Raw genomic sequence first — 18921 nt, forward strand, 5'->3', positions numbered from 1 at the left:
CAGCCCTGGCTGGGCTGCTTTCACTGCTGCGGGAACCGCTCCAACTGCTCCAGAAAGATGGCCCTGAAGGTGTAGGCTTTGCGTGCGGGGGTGGCTGCAAGGACAGGTGGGAGGACCGAGACGCCAGAATGTGCAGAGCCCGGGGGGCCTCAAGAGGTCGCAGTTCCGACAGGGCTTCCACCAGTCATGCCTACATCTTGAGGGGCAGAGACACACCCCACTAATGTTTGGGTCCCTGATGCAAGGGCAGAGACAGGTCCGGGGAGGGGGTCCTTTTTCTCTGAAGCGAGAGGTGAAGTCACCAACCGCTGGGTCAGAGGCAGTGGGTCTGGGTCTGGAGGAGACTGGGGACAGGGTGGATGGAGGTGACCTGGGGACACAGAAGGGCTGCAGCCACGGGCTGGGACTTCATAGCTGTGGGCTGGGGGTTTTTCCTGACGCTGTGGCAGAGGAGGCCCGCACCCCACACATCTGCTGGGACCCTTAGCTCGCCCAGGATTGGTAGGGAGATCCTGGAAGACCAGCGCCCGGAGGAGTCAGGCACCGCCTTGGGGGCAAGGCCGCGAAACCACGGCCTGCGGCTTCACGCCAGGGGTGCAAAGAAAAGCGTCGCTGGGAACCGAACACCTGCAGACGTCGTGCAGCCGCAGAGGAGGCGGGGCACAGAGAGGCCCCGCCCCATATGCTAATGAGTACAAACCGCCCCGCCCCGATGCGAGACCGGTCCAACGCTGCGGGGATCCAAAGGCCGGCGGCGCCCGGCAACACCCGCGGAGGCCGAGGCGGGGCGTGGCCGGGCGCCGGGACCGGGTCGCTGGGCTGGAGGCACAGCCCGGCGGAGGTCAACGGGCCGCCCGGGCGTCCAGGCCGCGTCTCCCCCACGGTACGAAGTGGTACCGCCCGCAGGGGCGGGGCCCAGGTCATGTGACGCGGCCGCGGCCGCCATTTTGTTCTGCGGTGCTGGTATTTAGAGCGCAGCGGCTGACGGGCCGGATCGCCTTCGCCGCCGCCCGCCTCCTCGCTTTAGCTCCCGGCCCGTCCTCGCCCCCGCCTTCGCCACCGCCTCGGCCCGCAGAGCTCGCCCTCTCCCCACCTGCAGATATGTCCGAGTCCAAGAGCGGCCCTGAGTATGCTTCGTTTTTCGCCGTCATGGGCGCCTCGGCCGCCATGGTCTTCAGCGGTGAGCGCCGAGGCGGGAGGGACCCTGGGGCGGGGGCGCGCGCGTTGCTCATGCCCGCAGCTCTCTGGGGTCCGGTGTGTGACGTCACTCTGACGTAATGCCGAGCAGTCGGGGGCGCCCGGGCCTCGCGTGGCAGCGGGCGGGGGTCGGCGCCCCGAGGGCTGCTAGGAGCCGCCGGGGGTCCAGGCCGGCGGCCCTGCCAGCCGGGTCGTGAGGGTGCGGGGGTGGGGCGGCGGCGCCGCTGCCATCTTAGCCCCGGGAGCGGCGAGAGGGAGGCTAGGGTGGGAGCGCGAGGGGGGCGGCGCACGGGCCGATTCTGCGGGCAGGTGACATCACACCTCGAAGGCCCCAGTGCGCGGGCGGCGGCGCGGGTCGGGCCCAGGAGCGCCCCGGAGAAGGGTTCCTGGAGCTTTCCGGCCGGTGGGGAGCCCATGTTCCCCATGGGAGGTCCACAGCCCTCGCCCTTGTGGCGGCCGGCCCCCGGGGTCAGGTGGGTCTCACGCACAGGCAGGTGCTTCCGGTTGGAGCTGGTTACGGTTGCCCAATACCCGTGTCGCTGTGTGGGCTGTTTGGGAAAGCTGGGCTGAGGGCTTGGTTCGGAGAGCCCGCGGAGACCCAGGGGTGGGAGTATGTGGAAGTGGAGGGAGCTGGGAGACAGTGTCGGCACTGGCGGGGCTGTGTAGCTTGCAGAGGGTCTATGCTCTGAGGTGGGTGAGAGGGTGGCATGGATGTCTGAGTTTATAGGATCGAGTGGTTGCCTTCTGGACTGAGGCTTCCAGTTCTGGTCCTAATGAATGGAGGGATGAATGAATGACCTTCTCTTCCTTCCCTGGGGCCTGAAATTGGGAGGGGCTTCCCTGGGCTTGGAGAAGGGGCCTTCTAGGGTTCTTGATGGCACCCTGCTTTTGAAATTAGGCGTTGACAGGTCCTGGGCGTCCAATTTAGTGACAGTTGGTCTCCTTGGGAGAATGGCACTTGGTCTAGGGCTAGGCCCAGGAATGTGGGTCCCACGAGTTAAGTTCTGACCCAGTCTCAGCCTCCGTGGACTGGCCTGGCCTGGTCTGGTCTCCGCCTCCGTGGTTAGGTCTGGTTTTAGCTTTGATGACCCTGCCCTGCCCCACCCTGCCTGGTGGCCTGGGGAGGCTCCTAGTGCAGGTATGTGGAGGGTTTGAACTCCAAACAGTCTCTGCTGACTGTAAACACCTGCGGGGTGGGGGCTTGGGGCTCTCTGCTTCTTGGGGGCCTCCCTCTGCCTGGGCCTGTCTGCCATTCGCGAGTAAGCCCTGCCCTTCCCATCATGTGCAAGTAAGAGGTCATTTGTGGTGGAAGAAGTGGTCTAGACTTATACTTCCTTCTAGGCACCGCCTACTCTTTCCACACACTCAAGGCTTTTCGCAACAGGCTTCTGAGCCTTTCCCCAGAGCCTCCTCTGTTCTTTGCCCCCAGAATGCCTCCAGAGATTCCATTTTGCCTGGCCACCTGTGGGATACTGCTTGTGGCTGTCATTCATTCATCCAACCAATCTTGATTGAGTGCTTACTATGTGCCAGGTACTTGGAGGATAGCAGTGAACAATATGGGATCCCCGCCCATGTGGAACTTAAATTCTAGCTGTTGCTGCTTGCTCTTGAAGCCCTGAGTTTGTCCACTGAGCCCTTTTTCTGAACCCACCTCCTTGCCTCCCTCTCCATCAAGACCTACACAGGCCTTTGGACAGCCTGATTATCCCTGGCTCTTCAGGATAAAGTGGCTTACTGTGGCTCTCCAGGAGCTGACATCTGACTTCACTTGGTCAATTCAATCACATGGTTTTTTTTTTCCCCCCCTTCTCAAGACAGGGTCTTTCTCTGTTTGCCAGGCTGCAGTGCAGTGGTGTGATCTCGGCTCACTACAGCCTCAACTTCCCAGGCTCAAGCAATCCTCCTGCCTCAGCCTCCTGAATAACTGGGACTACAGGCACAGACCACCATGCCCAGCTAATTTTTTTTTAGAGACAGAGTCTCGCCATGTGGCTCAGGCTGGTCTCAAACTCCTTGTTGCCTCAAATGATCCACCCCCTCTGCCTCCCAAAGTGCTGGGATTATAGGCATGAGCCACCATGACTGGTCCAACTTCTGACTTCATTTCTGCCTTCTAAACATGCTTTTCTCCAGGAGCTGGCTTCATCTGCTGTGCTGACCTAAACAAGCCCCCTGCCTTCCAGTGGCATCTGCTGTTGCCACCACGCCAGCCTCCAACTCTGTCCCCAGCTCGTGGCCCTTGGCCTGCCTGGCACTGATGGATTGGTCTTAAATCGAATGAGGTCCACGGGCCTCTTGCAGGCCCCCATCCCAGCTTCTCTTTTTTTTCCATCATGACAAATGTCCTGTTGATTTTCTTCATTGTGTCCCCCAAGAAATTGTCATTTGCTCCTTTTCTGTATTTCCTATGACTTACTCCCTGCTGGTAGGCGCCCTTTATTTTGTGCTTGTGTTTCTGGAACTGTTTTCTAGCCCCACACTCTTTCTGTGGACGCTGAGCCTGGTGCTTCTCACCGGTCTGCCTTCTGCAGTCTGGTCAGGCTTGGCCTCCGGACTGGAGTCCAGGGTGCTCACGGCACAGTGCTTTTGGTGGCTATCTCTTTCTTCCCTGTGCTCCTCTTGGTGCCTCCTCCCACTGCCAGCCACATGACTCTTCCTGCTGCCCTCTGTAGGGAAGGGTCTGGCTCGCTTCCTGCCTCTGGTGGACACTGGCCTCACAGGGTCCACTACCTGGCTTGCTGAGTTCCCTGTATTCAGTCTCCTGCCCACATGTCCGCCGTGCTCTAGTCTCTTGTGTATACATGATGCAGTCGGATGTGGTCCTGGGCCTGCAGCGGGAGCCCCTAAAATGCACTGTAATTGGTCTGTATGCTCGCCAGGGAAAAAATGCACTGTAACCAGGAGTTGAGGTCAGGCGTTGGGACAGGCCCTGGGCCCCAGTCTTCAGGTGCACTGGGTGTTGGCGTGGCATGTCTGGGCACTTCCAAGGTGGCGTGGAGGAGGCAGTGTGGCTCCCTGGCCCAGGTCCCAGCCTCCTCCCTCCCGCCAGTCACTCCCTGGATACCCAGCACCATCGTCTTGGTGTCTCCGCCAGTGCTGTCCAGAGGCCCTGTATTACTGCCTTGTTTTCCTGTGACTCCTCTCTCCCCGCCAACTTGGGACACTTGTCTATGAAGCCCTTCCCCAGCATCCCATTTTCCGCTCTTCTGGAGCGTTTGTCTGTGCCTGGAGGTCACCGTGCCTGTGTCCTCACTTCTGCTCAGTGCTGGAGCACAGGATAGGCAACTTTTGTGGCCCAAATATATCAATAAAATATGAAGAAAAATGGTGGGGGTAGTCCTGGTCCCTTCCGCTTCTGTTCTATGTAGTCTTCTGCAGGTCAGGCTGTTGTTTTTTTGTTTGGGGTGTGGGTGGGTGTGTGTGTGTGTGTGTCAGAGATTCACTCTTGTTTGAGACGGAGTCCGCGCCCGGGCTGGAGGGCAGTGGTGTGATCTCGGCTCACTGCAACCTCCACTCCCAGATTCAAGCGATTCTCCTGCCTCAGCCTCCCGAGTAACTGGGATGACAGGTGTGCTCTACCCCTCTGGCTAATTTTTGTATTTTTAGTAGAGACGGGGTTTCACCATGTTACCCAGGCAAATCTTGAACTCCTGACCTCAGGTGATCTGCTCACCTTGGCCTCCTAAAGTGCTGGGATTACAGGCGTGAACCACTGCGCCTGGTCAAGTCAGGCTAGTTATTGATCTCCCCTAAAAGACCATGGCATGAGTGTCGTGGGCAGAGAGGGGGCAGGGAGTTGCCAGTGCAGTCCACTCAAGCAGCTCAGTAGGCCCCTGTGGTGTCCCTGGAGGGCAGCTGGTAGAAGTCAGAAAGACAGATGAGCCCCCGTGACTCTGCTGTGTCCACAGAATTCTCCACTTTGAGAATAGGGCCCAGGAGAGGGGAACTGAAAAGAAAGGCAACATTCTTTTGGGAGAGGAAGGAGGGACAGCTCTGGAGGAGCCAGGCGCCACCCTGGAGCCCGACCCGCCAGCACTGTTGCGGTGGGAGGCTCGGGCCCTTTGGCCAGGCTCCTGTGTGCTGAGAGCCCCCCGCGTGCAGGGGAGACCCCTCTGCGAGGTCAGCTGAGGCCTCGTGGTTGGACTGGTGATGATTCCCGTAGTCGTCTCTGCCCCCATCCTCTTCTTGGCTCACCCTGTCTCCCGTCTGGTTATTTAGAGAAGATTCTCCAATCTGTCGAGGGTCCAGGCCTGCTGTGTGACTGAGGGTGCTCAGAGCTGCCCTTTCTGGCAGAACGTTGGACCCTCCTGGGGGAATATTTGGGGCTGGGTGCGTTGGGGAGCTTGGGCTGGGCAGTGAGTCAAGGGAGCTCTGGCCTGGGTGACAAGAGTGGCCAGGTCAGCTACTTCTGATCCTCAGGTCACACCCTGCAGCAGTGGCTTTGCCATCCCCAAGACCTTTGGTGACTTTTCAGCGTGTTGTCCTGGGCAGTAGCCCTAAGGGTCAACTGATCCTGACCCCACATGTGGGCTGCTGAGGCTGCACTGAGGCCCCTGGGGTGACAGGTGGTTTCACCGCAGAGCCAGGAGCCCCAGATGGGCAACGCTGCCACAAGGGCTGCTGCTGGAGGAAGAGCTGGACTCTGAGGGTGGGGGCCTCATGTAGAGGAAGGAAGGAGTGGCCATCCTGGGTTCCTTTTGCCTGCCTGTGGCTGTTCCTCCTGGGTCCTCTTGCCCTGGGCTGGGTGCCTGCTTGAGCTCCCCCTCTGCATGTGATAACTTGGGGTGGCCCTTACAGCTGTGCCAAAGCTACACCTTGGGGTCCTAGCCCCAGCTGGCCTGCGTACTGCTGTGGGCTCACCCCACCTTTCTCCCACAGCCCTGGGCGCTGCCTATGGCACAGCCAAGAGCGGCACCGGCATTGCGGCCATGTCTGTCATGCGGCCAGAGCTGATCATGAAGTCCATCATCCCAGTGGTCATGGCTGGCATCATCGCCATCTACGGCCTGGTGGTGGCAGTCCTCATCGCCAACTCCCTGAATGACGACATCAGCCTCTACAGGTGAGCGCTGGGGTCAGGCCCCATAAGGCTGGAGGGCTGCAGGGCTGCAGGGAGGGGACCGGTTTCCCCGTGGGTGGTGACCCGGACCTCTGTCTCCCCCTGGTCAGCAGGCTGCTGATGTCAGTCCTCTCTTCTTGCCTCCAGGAGCTTCCTCCAGCTGGGCGCCGGCCTGAGCGTGGGCCTGAGCGGCCTGGCAGCCGGCTTTGCCATCGGCATCGTGGGGGACGCTGGCGTGCGGGGCACTGCCCAGCAGCCCCGACTATTCGTGGGCATGATCCTGATTCTCATCTTTGCCGAGGTGCTTGGCCTCTACGGTCTCATCGTCGCCCTCATCCTCTCCACAAAGTAGACCCTCTCCGAGCCCACCAGCCACAGAATATTATGTAAAGACCACCCCTCCTCATTCCAGAACGAACAGCCTGACACATACGCACCGGGCCGCCGCCCCTAGTAGTTGGTCTTGTACATGCGCAGTGTCCTAGTGCCCATCGTCTGTTTTCCTGGCCTTGCCCCCGCCTGCCCCATGCCGTGGACATCTGGGCCCACTCATCGCCCCTCCAGGCCCCCGGCGCCCCACCCCCTAGAGTGCTCTGTGTATGCGGATGATTTAGAGTTGTCATTTCTCTTTACTGGATGTTTATTTATAAAGATCTGGCCTGTTCCCGCGTCTGCGGAAGGGCCCTCGTCTCCCAGCTATCTATAACCTTAGCTAGAGTGTCGCCTTGTGGGTTCCTGTTGCTGAGACTTCCTGGATGGAGCCGCCCTCACCGCCGGGCTGTGGCCCTGCGCGGAGCTGTGTCCAATAAAGTTTTTGGATGTGATGGGCCTGTGTCTGCTCAGCTTGTTGGGCGCGTGGGCGGGGGTAGGCGGGCCGGCGCCGGGCGCCGCAGGTCACGTGGGACGGCCCAATCACGTGGGCGCGGCGGTCACGTGGCGCGCCGCTTCAGTCAGCTGAGGGTCACGTGGGCGCGGCCGCGCTCTGAACCGGGGTTAGTCACCGGCGCGGGATTTGGCCGCCGCGGGGCTCCGGCGCCGCTCGCTCCCGACAGGGCTCACGATGCGCGGCGGGCAGGGCGCGGCGGAAGCTCGGGTGCTCCAGTTCACTAACTGCCGGATTCTGCGCGGAGGGAAGCTGCTCAGGTGGGCGCGGGCTGGGGTCTGTGGGGCCGGGGACTGGGCCAGGTGAAGGGTGCGGGGACGGGGACCGGGCGGGGTGCAGGGTGCGGGGACGGGGACCGGGCGGGGTGCAGGGGACGGGACCGAGGTCAGGCCCGCGATGCGAGCACCCTCCCGCTCCGTCCGCAGGGAGGATCTGTGGGTGCGCGGAGGCCGCATCCTGGACCCGGAGAAGCTGTTCTTTGAGGAGCGGCGCGTGGCCGATGAGCGGCGGGACTGCGGGGGCCGCATCTTGGCGCCCGGTTTCATCGACGTGCAGATTAACGGTGCGGCTCGGGGCCGTCAGGGGGACGCAGGAGAGGAGGTCTGAGCTCCATGCGACACCTCCTTTTCTGTGGACGCAGGTGGATTTGGTGTTGACTTCTCCCAAGCCACGGAGGACGTAGGTTCGGGGGTTGCCCTGGTGGCCCGGAGGATCCTGTCGCACGGCGTCACCTCCTTCTGCCCCACCCTGGTCACTTCCCCACCGGAGGTTTATCACAAGGTGAGGTGAGGCTCCTTGGCAAAGGCGAAGGGGGCTCCGGGAGCAGCCAGCGCCCTCATTTTCAAACTCACGCCCCACCCCCAGCACGTGCTCCATAGTCCTGAGTCTGGCCCCCCTTGCTGACCCGACTTGGGCCAGGGTCCCGCCTCTGTGCTGCTTTATCAGTTATCGCTCTGCCTGGCCTCCCTAGACCCTCTGTCCTCCGCAGCTGTCTCCACACTGCTGGCTCAGCACCCTCTGAGCCATAGGCCGGCCCCACCCTCTGCACTGCACTCTGGCTGCCTCCAGGCTTCAGAAACTACCCCCTTAACCAAGGTCGCGGGGGACTGTGATTGGCACGTCGATAGTCCCTGGTCAGGCTCTTCCTCCCTAACCTGTCTGATGTGTGACTCGGTGGAACACGCCTTTCAGAAGCCACTCCCCTGTGCTGCTTGCCCCACGCTTCCACTTTCCTTCCTGTCCGGAAAAAATTTGGTGGTTTTTGGTCTTTCTTTATTTTAATTTTTACTTAGGTTCTCCAGGGTTAACTCTTTGCCGTGTGTTACTATTCAAGGCTGTACCTGTATTGTTTTATACTGAACTATTTGGGAGTAGGTTGTATCCAATATGCCTGTTGCTTTTTTGTTTGTTTAGTTTTTGTTATTTTTAAGAGACGGGGTGTCTTGTCTGTGGCCCAGGCTGGAGTAAAGTGGCGTGGTCGTAGCCCTTTGCAGCCTCAACCTCCTCTGCTCAAGAGACGCTCTTGCTTCAGCCTCTTGAGTAGGTATGACTATAGGTGTGTGCCACCATGACCAGCCAATTTTAACGTTTTTTGTAGAGATAGAGTCTCACTGTGTTGCCCAAGCTGGTTCTGAGCTCCTGGGCTCAAGAGATCCTTCTGTCTTAGTCCCCCAGAGTAGCTGGCACTAAGGGCTTGTGCCACTACACCTGACTAATTTAAAAAGTTTTTTGGGCCGGGCATGGTGGCTCACGCCTGTAATCCCAGCACTTTGGGAGGTCGAGTTGGGCGGATCACAAGGTCAGGAGATCGAGACCATCCTGGCTAACACGGTGAAACCCCATCTGAAAAAAAAAAAAAAAAAGTTTTTTTGTGGAGACAGGGATCTCATTATGTTAACCAGGCTGGTCTCAAACTCCTAGACTCAGGAGATCTCCTGCCTTGGCCTCCCACAGTGCTGGATTATAGGTGAGAGCCACTGTTCCTGGCCCATCATGCCTGTTTATTTCTTAGTACTTAACTGTTTTTTGTTTGTTTTTTCTTTTTGTTTTTGAGACAGTCTCGCTCTGTTGACCAGACTGGAGTATAGTGGCGCGATCTCAGGTCCCTGCAAATCGCCTCCCAGCGATTCTCCTGCCTCACCCTCCCAAGTAGCAGGGACTACAGGCACACACCACCATGCCTGGCTAATTTTTTTTTTTTTTTTTTTTTTTTTTTTGAGACGGAGTCTCGCTCTGTCGCCCAGGCTGGAGTGCAGTGGCCGGATCTCAGCTCACTGCAAGCTCCGCCTCCCGGGTTCCCGCCATTCTCCTGCCTCAGCCTCCCGAGTAGCTGGGACCACAGGCGCCGCCACCTCGCCCGGCTAATTTTTTGTGTTTTTAGTAGAGACGGGGTTTCGCCGTGTTAGCCAGGATGGTCTCGATCTCCTGACCTTGTGATCCGCCCATCTCGGCCTCCCAAAGTGCTGGGATTACAGGCTTGAGCCACCGCGCCCGGCCCAATTTTTGTATTTTTAGTAGAGATGGGGTTTCACCGTGCTGACCAGGCTGGTCTTGAAATCCTGACCTCATGATCTGCCCATTTCAGCCTCCCAAAGTGCTAGGATTACAGGTGTGAGCCACCGCACCCAGCCAGTACTTAACTCTTTCTTAAGATAATGAATATTTTCTTACATAGCCACAAGAGTTAGTGAGTCTAGGAAATGAACACTGTTAACAGTACTTTAATTGAGCCGTCTGTGTTCTAATTCTGTCCAGAGCCCCAGTCAATTTTCCCCTCCAGCATAGAATTCATTGCAGGATCACCGCTTGGGTTATGCCCGAGGGGTCCCTTTCTTGGTGTGTGGGCAGAGCCAGAGCTGGGAACAATGGGGGTGGTGTGTGGGTTCTGGGCGCAGGCTTTCTGGATTTGGCGTTGGCCTCCTGATGTATCAGCTGAAAGACTCAGGACAGCCTACTGCCTTTCTGAGCCTCCATTTCCTCAAACCTAAAGTGCGGATGATGGCAGCATGCATATCATGGGTGCTCAGCATTGTGCGTGAGATGCTGAGCGTTAACCACTTAGTATCACCCGTGGATGTCTTTTTGGAAATTTCCCACAGCCCTCCCCACACAGAGTCAAATGTCAAAAACTGGCACCTGGTTCTCACAGCTGTTCTCTGGGGCTTTGGGGCCTGCTAGAGCGACCTGTCCAAGATTCAGGATTCAGCACATCACCTCTGCCCTGCCCCCACCTGCAGCATTCCTTTCCTACCTGTCCAGCCTCTTCTCTGTCTTCAGGCACATTCCCCACTCCCGTCCCCAAACTCTTGGCCTAGAAGACCTTGGCTTGCTCCCCAGGCCTCCTCTGCTAAACCTTGCCTGCCTGTCCCCACTGTGCCCCCAAATACCTGCGCATCTCTGGCCAGCACAGACGTGGGAGGAACTATGGCTCTTCTTCTTGAGGAAGAGTCTCTGACAAGTAGGACTTAGTTTTCTTTCCCAGCACTCACTGCAGTGCAGGTGTCTTTTTGTTTTTTTGGTTTTTTTTGAGACGGAGTCTAACTTTGTCGCCCAGGCTGGAGTGCAGTGGCGTGATCTTGGCTCACTGCAACCTCCGCCCTCTGAGTTCAAGCGGTTCTCCTGCCTCAGTCTCCCGAGTAGCTGGGATTACAGGCACCTGCCACTGCGCCTGGCTAATTTTTTGTATTTTTAGTAGAGATGGGGTTTCACCATCTTGGCCAGGTGGGTCTTAAACTCCTGACCTTGTGATCCACCCGCCTCGGTCTCCCAAAGCGTGCAGGTGTCTTACCCTTGGCGCGCACACAGGATGAAAGCAGAGAGCCAACTATTGAGAGTGGGAATTGGGAGGCCTCCTTCCTGAATCGTCTTAGAAACTGGAGGCCCCTTCACCTGTGTCTGCCCTCCGCCATGCATGCCACCTCCTCCAGGAGCCATTCACCCTGGGTGGAATTGGATGGTCACCTTGCTAGAAGTTTCCTCGGTCTTTTGTTGTCCTGTTCTGGTCCATTGAGACCGCCTTCTCTTCCGGGTGGTTTCCGCATGCCCTTTGCTATGGTACCTGGAGACAGGTCAGATCACTTTGTTCTCTGCTTCAAGTCTGTTACCTGCTGAGCCAAGGTGAGGCACCTCCAGGGGGCAGCCAGGCCCCTGCCTCTGGCCCCGCACACTCTCTACACTTGGACCTTTCCAGCTGCTTATCTGCCTGGAGTGTGCCTCACTCCACTCCCCTCGGTTGATCTTTGACTGTGTTCTCTCTATGTAGCACTCTCTTGCTCCCTTCTAAAACTCCATTCTAGAAAAACTCAGCCATTGCCTTTTGTTGTTGTTTTTTCCTGTTTTAATCTTTAGTGAGCCTGTGTATCCACAGGGGTTGTGAGGAAAAACAGTGGCCCTTTGCCCCAGCCAGCTTCCACCCTAGGGACAATCACTTTCAACATAGTGGACTCTTGGAATTTGTCCCCATAGCTCTAAAAACTGCTGGCTGCTCCTCAGTCTTTCAGCTCAGGGCAGAATCCACTGTCTTCCACCAGGAGAGCTGAACATCAGCGTGCTTGTGGCTCCGTGAGTCCCCTCAGCCCCTTTCTTGCCCCTCATCCTTCCCAGTAGTTCCCCATAATTGTGATGAGAATAGCCACGTAGGTCAGTCATCAGCGTGGTGTGAAGGGATGTGTGGCCCAGTGACATCTTCTCAGCTACCATCTCTGCTTGCTTTGCCGTGAGTGATCTTTGTTTCGTTTCTTAGCTCTAACTCAATTCCAAGCTTCCTGCTGATTGTTTCACTCTCCTCTCTGGCCATTTATTTATTTTTCAAGATGGAGTCTCCCTCTGTCACCCAGGCTGGAGTGCAGTGGGGCGATCTCTGCTCACTGCAACCTCCGCCTCCTGAGTTTAAGTGATTCTCCTGCCTCAGCCTCCCGAATAGCTGGGATTACAAGTGCCTGCCACCACGCCCGGCTGATTTTTGTATTTTTAGTAGAAATGGGATTTCTGCATGTTGGCAAGGCTTGTCTCAAGCTCCTGACCTCACGTGATCCAACCGCCTTGGCCTCCCAAAGTGGTACTGGGATTACAGGTGTGAGCCACTGTGGCCAGCCAAATGTTCCTTTCCTCCCTCCCCCCGAGACGGAGTTTTGCTCTTGTTGCCCTGGCCAGAGTGCAATGGCACGGTCTTGGCTTATTGCAACCTCTGCCTCCTGGGTTCAAGCAATTCTCCTACCTCAGCCTCCTGAGTAGCTGGGACTTCAGGCATGTGCCACTATGCCTGGTTAATTAATTAATTAATTTATTTATTTTTATTTTTTTGAGATGGAGTCTTACTCTGTTGCCCAGGCTGGAGTGCAGTGGTGTGATCTCGGCTCACTGCAATCTCTGCCTCCTGGGTTCAAGCCATTCTCCTGCCTCAGCCTCCCAAGTAGCTGGGACTACAGGTACCCGCCACCACACCTGGCTAATTTTTTGTATTTTTAGTAGAGATGAGGTTTCACCATATTAGCCAGGATGGCCTCGATCTCCTGACCTAGTGATCTGCCCACCTCGGCCTTCCAAAGTGCTGGGATTATAGGCGTGAGCTACTGCGCCAGGCCAATTTTTGTATTTTTAGTAGAGACGGGGTTTCTCCATGTTGGCAAGGCTGGTCTCGAACTCCTGACCTCAGGTGATCCGTTCACCTTGGCCTCCCAAAGTGCTGGGATTACAGGTATGAGCCACTGTGCCCAGCCCAATGTTCCTTTTTCTACCATCCTATTCTTGTTTCAGGAACAGAAGACCTCTTATTGGCTGGAGAGTGTCCTTGATGGCCCTTTTCCCTGTCCATCTCTCCTCGTGGTCTCTGCTTCCCCGCCTGGCCCTGTCCTCTTGTGTTCAGGCTCCTTTTCGAGGCTTGCCCAGGGCCTGCTGAACTTGGTGGTGTGCTTTCTTTCAGAACAGGTGTCAGCAGGCTGGCTGGGGGCACCCAGCCTGCGGGAGGGGCTTTGTGGAGGCACTCGTAGGTTGGGGTCCCTGGGTCCTTTCTCTTGAACTGGCTGGGTTCCCTGAGAAGAGTGTTGAAGTGCTCAGAGGGGCTGGGCCTGGCTGGCACCCTGCCGAGCGCCTCAAGAACACACATTTCCCGAGTTCTCGCTGTGCCCACACCGACCCTTGCCCATCTGCTCTACTTCCCCGGGGGCCCGGCCAGCACACTCAGGGCAGGTACTCTTCTGTTGGTCCCCACATCACCCCACTTCTCAAGGCACCATCCTGAGCCTGTGGGGGTCACTTCCCCCACTGTGTGTACCCCCCAGGACCTGCCCAGTGTCCTCTTGCTAAGCCCCCAAAGTCTGGCTGTCTTCCTCCCATCCTCTGCACCGCTCCCTCCACCCTCGGGTTTAAGGCTCTTAAAAGTCTTACTGTTGGCCGGATGCAGTGGCTCACGCCTGTAATCCCATCACTTTGGGAGTCCAAGGTGGCTGCTCGATCAGGAGTTTGAGACTGGCCTGGCCAACGTGGTGAAACCCCATCTCTACTAAAAATATAAAATTAGGCCGGGCGCGGTGGCTCACGCCTGTAATCCCAGCACTTTGGGAGGCCGAGACAGGCGGATCACGAGGTCAGGAGATCGAGACCAGCCTGGCTAACACGGTGAAAGCCCGTCTCTACCAAAAAAATACAAAAAACTAGCCGGGCGAGGTGGCGGGTGCCTGTAGTCCCAGCTACTCGGGAGGCTGAGGCAGGAGAAGGGCGTAGACCCGGGAGGCGGAGCTTGCAGTGAGCTGAGATCTGGCCACTGCACTCCAGCCTGGGTGACAGAGCGAGACTCCGTCTCAAAAAAAAAAAATAAAATAAAATAAAATTAGCCAAGCATGGTGGTGCACACCTGTAATCCCAGCTACTCGGGAGGCTGAGGCAGGAGAATCGCTTGAACTCGGGAGGCAGAGGTTGCAGTGAGCCGAGATCATGCCATTGCACTCCAGCCTGGGCGACAAGAGCGAAATTCCATTCCCAAAAAAAAAAGTCTTACTGTTGTGCGGGGTGGGGAGTTCAGGGGAGGGTATAGTCCAGCTACCATCTTCACCTGAAGCTCTTCTCTCTGGGAAGCCCCCCGGGCCCGTGCCTGTGTTGGAGAGAGGGAGTGTGTGCTGGACTGCCTGCCCGCCTGTCAGCCTCTGAGATGTATGGTGTGAGCCTGTGTCCCCTCTTTCCCTGGTACTCTCAGTCTTCCTGATGGTGTCCAGCTCCGGCCACGGTGTTGGCCACACAGAGTGCTGAGTCCTGGCCATGCCCACACTGAGCTCTGCTCCAGGATCCCTGCTGCTCCCGCCTCCTGCCTCCCAGCTGTGCTCCCTGGGCTGCTGTGCCCGGGGCCACCCTCAGTGCCCACAAACCTGCCCACATGGCCCAGGGACCGCTGGCATCCTACACGCCTGTCGTTTCTTCCTGCTCCTGCCATGGGTCCTTCAGTTCTGCCAGCTGTGCTTTCCCTGAGCCCTGCGAGGGGACAGGTGGCTGGGGCTGGGCTGGGTGCTGGGCTCTGAACTCTGACCCGAGATCTCTGGCCTTGGCTAGGCTGTGGCCTCTGGGAATGGGCCATGGGGGACAGGGCTTTAACAGCTGGTTCCCCCCAGGTTGTTCCTCAGATCCCTGTGAAGAGTGGTGGTCCCCATGGGGCAGGGGTCCTCGGTGAGTGGCTGACCCCCTCCCCGCCCCCACCCTGGGAGGCTCCTGTGGGACTTCTTGGCAGCCCCAATCCCTCCAGATGCCCAGCTGGTGGGGAGGGCAGGTGATAAGGGCTGGGTGGGACAGGGACCTGCTGGAGCCACTTGCTCCCTTCTCCCAGGGCTGCACCTGGAGGGCCCCTTCATCAGCCGGGAGAAGCGGGGCGCACACCCCGAGGCCCACCTCCGCTCCTTCGAGGCCAATGCCTTCCAGGACTTGTTGGCCACCTATGGGCCCCTGGACAATGTCCGCATCGTGACGCTGGCCCCGGAGCTGGGCCATAGCCACGAGGTGATCCGCGAGCTGACGACCCGTGGCATCTGCGTGTCCCTAGGTGAGGGGCTGGCTCAGGGCGGGCCTGCCTGGGGGACCTGGGCCAGGTGCAAAGTCTGAATCCAGGTCCCGCAGGGCACTCAGTGGCTGACCTGCGGGCGGCAGAGGATGCTGTGTGGAGCGGAGCCACCTTCATCACCCACCTCTTCAACGCCATGCTGCCTGTGAGTGCTGTGGGGCCCTGGGGGCGGGGCTGGGGTCCCAGCAGCCCCTGCTGTCGCTCAGCCATCCCTTCCCCCGACCCTGCCCAGTTCCACCACCGCGACCCAGGCATCGTGGGGCTCCTGACCAGTGACCGGCTGCCCGCGGGCCGCTGCATCTTCTACGGAATGATTGCGGATGGCACGCACACCAACCCCGCCGCCCTGCGGATCGCCCACCGCGCCCACCCCCAGGGTAAGCTCCGTCAGGTGGGCGGGGCAGGCAGGATGAGTGGGCCAGCAGGTTCTGAGCCTCTTCTCCCCTAGGGCTGGTGCTGGTCACTGATGCCATCCCTGCCTTGGGCCTGGGCAACGGCCGGCACACGCTGGGACAGCAGGAAGTGGAAGTGGACGGTCTGACGGCCTATGTGGCAGGTGAGCGCCCTGACCTACTGGGTCCCAGGTCCCAGCCCGCATGCCAGGTGGCCCACGACCCCCCAGAGCCTGCCCTCTCTGCTCTCAAGGCACCAAGACGCTGAGCGGCAGCATAGCCCCAATGGACGTCTGTGTCCGGCACTTCCTGCAGGCCACAGGTCAGTGAGCAGCACGGGTGCGGGTTTAGGTGGTCTGTGACTGGCGGGTCTCCAAGGGCTGGACTGGGTGCCCGGAGTGTAGCCCAGGCCCTGCCCACAGGAGCTCCTGGCCAGTGTGTACTTGGTGACTTGGGCCCAGGGTGGCAGGCAGACCAGCGGGATCCTTGTTAGCCTGCTGCAGAGTTCCTGAGACAGAGTGCTGGGGTGGTGGAGGGCTGTTGACAAAGCCACGTGGGCTTGGGGACCGTCACCCAGGTGTGTCCCCCAAGCAGGCTGCAGCGTGGAGTCGGCCCTGGAGGCTGCATCCCTGCACCCCGCCCAGTTGCTGGGGCTGGAGAAGAGTAAGGGGACCCTGGACTTTGGTGCTGACGCAGGTGAGGGCGCATCGCAGGGTTACTGGGCAGCCTGGCCTTACCTGTAGTCTCTGTTGTCCTGAGGTGGCCTGGACAGGGTCAGGAAGGGTGGGTCCTCCCTAGCTCCCTCCTCTCAGGTGGGCTGCCAGCTGCCAGCCTCAGTTGTAGCCCCGTGTTGCCATCAGGCCAAGCTTTCTAGTGTTGCAGACAAGGCCAGGCAAGGGGTTGCAGGGAGCATTGTCCAGCACCTCTATCCATCTGTGATGGGCCACGGTGTCCTGCACCGGTTGTATCCCTGTGCCTTGGTTTCCCCACCAGCGTCGGGTTGTGGGGGAGTAGGTGGGCAGCCCCACTCCTGCCCCTACTCACTGCCCGGCTCTGTCCCAGACTTCGTGGTGCTCGATGACTCCCTTCACGTCCAGGCCACCTACATCTCGGGTGAGCTTGTGTGGCAGGCGGAGGCAGCCAGGCAGTGACAAGGACTTCGGCTGAGAGGACGCCCAGCCGCAGCTGGATGCCATCAGGGCTGAGTGGTTGGGGAGCTGGTCTCCAGGGAGTGAGTCGGGAGCCCTGCTGGAATGACGCCCAGGGCCTTTGCTGCCGCCCTGGAGGCGGTGGCTGGGATAAATGTGCACCCAGCAGGACTCACTTTGGCTCCGGGTTTTGCTTGTGCTTGCACGTGGCACCATCCTTGGTTGCCCTCTTGGGGAAGGCATTCGTGGCCTGGGGTGGGATGGCTGGGCTGTAGTTCAGCCTGGGCCTTGGGCCCCAGTGGGGGTCAGGGCCTGTCTGCGTCAGGTAGACCTGAGACCTGCAGATCCCAGGAAAATGTCACTGTGGGAGGGAGGGGCAGTCAGTCAGTGGCTGGCACCGTGGGGGTGAAGTCACCGTGGACTAGGGGCGGAGAGCGGGCAGGAAGGGGGCAGGGCACAATGAGTGTGAACAGTCAGGGGTTTGCTGTCTGCACTTGAGTTGGGTGTGCAGCGTGGAGCCCACAGCCTAGTTCTGGGCCAGGGCAGAGTGCCAGGTGCTCTACTCTGACCTCCAGGAGGGAGGCTGGGCCCAGACTCCGCCCTCTTTTCCCTGGCCCGCCCAGCCCTGAGTGCCACGGATGACTAGCTTTCCATTTCCCCTTCTCAACAACCCTGTCTCCTCACCCATCCCCAGGCCTGGTGCTTGTCAGCTGTGGTGACCCTGCCTGGTGCTGGAGAGCAGCGTGGGAGGCACCAGTGTGCCCTGCTCACCCCATTAGTGTCATCCTGCCATCTTCTGTGTCCCCTTGGCCTTGGCACACACCCATGTTGCAAACAGGCCGTGAGGCTCCCTGAACAGCTTTGAGGCGGGTGGGCTTCTGGAGCCCTCCTGGCTCTGAGGATAGCCACAGCGGGGTCAGACATCAGGGGTTGGTGCAGCCCTAGGTCAGGGGTGGTTGTCTTGACTTTCTCTCCATTTGGGTTCTGGGGTGGGTGACCCCCTTCCCCCTTGCTTACGGGTGCTGTCCTGGGTACAGGAGGTATGTGCCTGGCTCTGCCACTGTTCTCTTCCCTCTGCTGCAAAGCCCGGTTAAGGAAATGTCTCTAGTTCCAAAGCAATAGGATGATTGGGGCCCCGCCTGTTGGAAGGGAACAGCCAGGGAAGAACCACCTGCCAGGCAGGGCCTTGCCTGAATGAGGGAGGGCCTGGGGCAAGGCACAAGGGGTTGATCTCCGCCCAGAAGCCCCAGGGGAAGCCCAGGAAAGCAGGCGACGGATGTGGATCCTGACCACCTGAGAGGTGGGGTGCAGGAAGACCCACCTCTTCCCTGACACCCACGTACCCCTCACGAAGTGGCTGCCCAGCGCCTGCGTGTGCTGGACCTGGGAGAGGAGCTGTCTGCTGGGGCTCACAGGCAGGGAGAGGCAGGTGAGGTTCTCAGCCGATGTGTTAGAGGCTGAACAGCTCCTGTGCTCAGCTTGCTGGCTGTCAGTGCTTGATGTGCCTGTCCTCAGCTAAAACCCAGAGCTGGCCTGTTGGTCATCCCCACCTCAGACGGGGCACCCAGTCCCAGAGCTGGTGAGCCCTGGGCCAGCCTTTGGGCCTGGCCTGCCCCATTCACTGACCAGCGCCCACCTCCCTGGGTGGAGGGTCGGGGAGGGACTGGCCGAGATGGTTGGTCCACAGGGCTAGCCCTGGGTGGTGGGAGAGGGGCCCGGGGTCAGGGTGAGAGTGACCTGGGCTGGGGAGCTGCTGCAGGAGGATTTTAGTTGAGGTGTGGTAGAAGCACTCTTGGTGGGTTTTGGTTTCCTTTTTAAAAATTGTGGTAAAATACATAACAAAAGTAACTATCTTACGTGAGCCGTTCTGTGATATGAAGTGAATTCACTGCTTTGTGTGACCTTGGCCACCATCATTCCCCACTCCTCACTCCCGCTGGACTTCCAGCCCTGCCCCACCATTCCGCTCCCTCTACAGCTATGGGTTTTACAAAGAAGGATGCAGGGCGACCTGACTGCGGCGTGAGGGGCAGGCCTGCCCGCGGTATGGGCGTCCGCAGAAGGGGGAAGCCCAGGTACCTGCTTGACTCATGGGTTAGGGTTTGGGCATATGGGGAGGGATGGAGTTGGAGGTGCATCCTCTCAGCCACCTGGTAGGGGTGGCCTGTTTGGTCCCGTGTGTGAACGGGAGATGAGAC

At 59.1% G+C, this 18921-nt stretch overlaps 3 protein-coding genes across 7 annotated transcripts; 2 read left to right on the forward strand and 1 right to left on the reverse strand.

The window, feature by feature from the left end:
- Window positions 1-949: 949 nt before the first annotated feature.
- Window positions 950-7083, forward strand: ATP6V0C (ATPase H+ transporting V0 subunit c). 2 transcript variants are annotated; one of them, XM_074028612.1, is made up of 3 exons: window positions 950-1670; window positions 6079-6262; window positions 6407-7083. In XM_074028612.1, the coding sequence occupies exons 2-3, from the start codon at window positions 6129-6131 to the stop codon at window positions 6609-6611; spliced, it is 339 nt and encodes a 112-aa protein (XP_073884713.1). In that variant the 5' UTR covers window positions 950-1670; window positions 6079-6128; the 3' UTR covers window positions 6612-7083. The 2 variants fall into 2 exon arrangements, with proteins under 2 accessions (XP_073884713.1, XP_045238875.1); XM_045382940.2 differs by having other exon boundaries at window positions 950-1180.
- Window positions 7084-7207: 124 nt separating this feature from the next.
- AMDHD2 (amidohydrolase domain containing 2) lies at window positions 7208-18579 on the forward strand. 4 transcript variants are annotated; one of them, XM_065537065.2, is made up of 11 exons: window positions 7208-7402; window positions 7568-7704; window positions 7783-7922; window positions 14741-14795; window positions 14953-15165; window positions 15240-15328; window positions 15416-15560; window positions 15632-15739; window positions 15829-15897; window positions 16153-16271; window positions 16638-18579. In XM_065537065.2, the coding sequence occupies exons 1-11, from the start codon at window positions 7320-7322 to the stop codon at window positions 16740-16742; spliced, it is 1263 nt and encodes a 420-aa protein (XP_065393137.1). In that variant the 5' UTR covers window positions 7208-7319; the 3' UTR covers window positions 16743-18579. The 4 variants fall into 4 exon arrangements, with proteins under 4 accessions (XP_065393137.1, XP_065393138.1, XP_065393140.1 ...); XM_065537066.2 differs by having other exon boundaries at window positions 16170-16271; XM_065537068.2 differs by lacking the exon at window positions 16153-16271.
- Window positions 17491-18685, reverse strand: CEMP1 (cementum protein 1). The gene is given in 6 exon segments (XM_074028243.1): window positions 17491-17560; window positions 17562-18023; window positions 18025-18127; window positions 18130-18238; window positions 18360-18418; window positions 18655-18685. Coding segments are annotated over 6 exon segments (834 nt in total).
- Window positions 18686-18921: the final 236 nt, after the last annotated feature.

Source organism: Macaca fascicularis, chromosome 20, assembly GCF_037993035.2.
Source record: "Macaca fascicularis isolate 582-1 chromosome 20, T2T-MFA8v1.1".
Taxonomy (NCBI): Eukaryota; Metazoa; Chordata; class Mammalia; order Primates; family Cercopithecidae; genus Macaca; species Macaca fascicularis.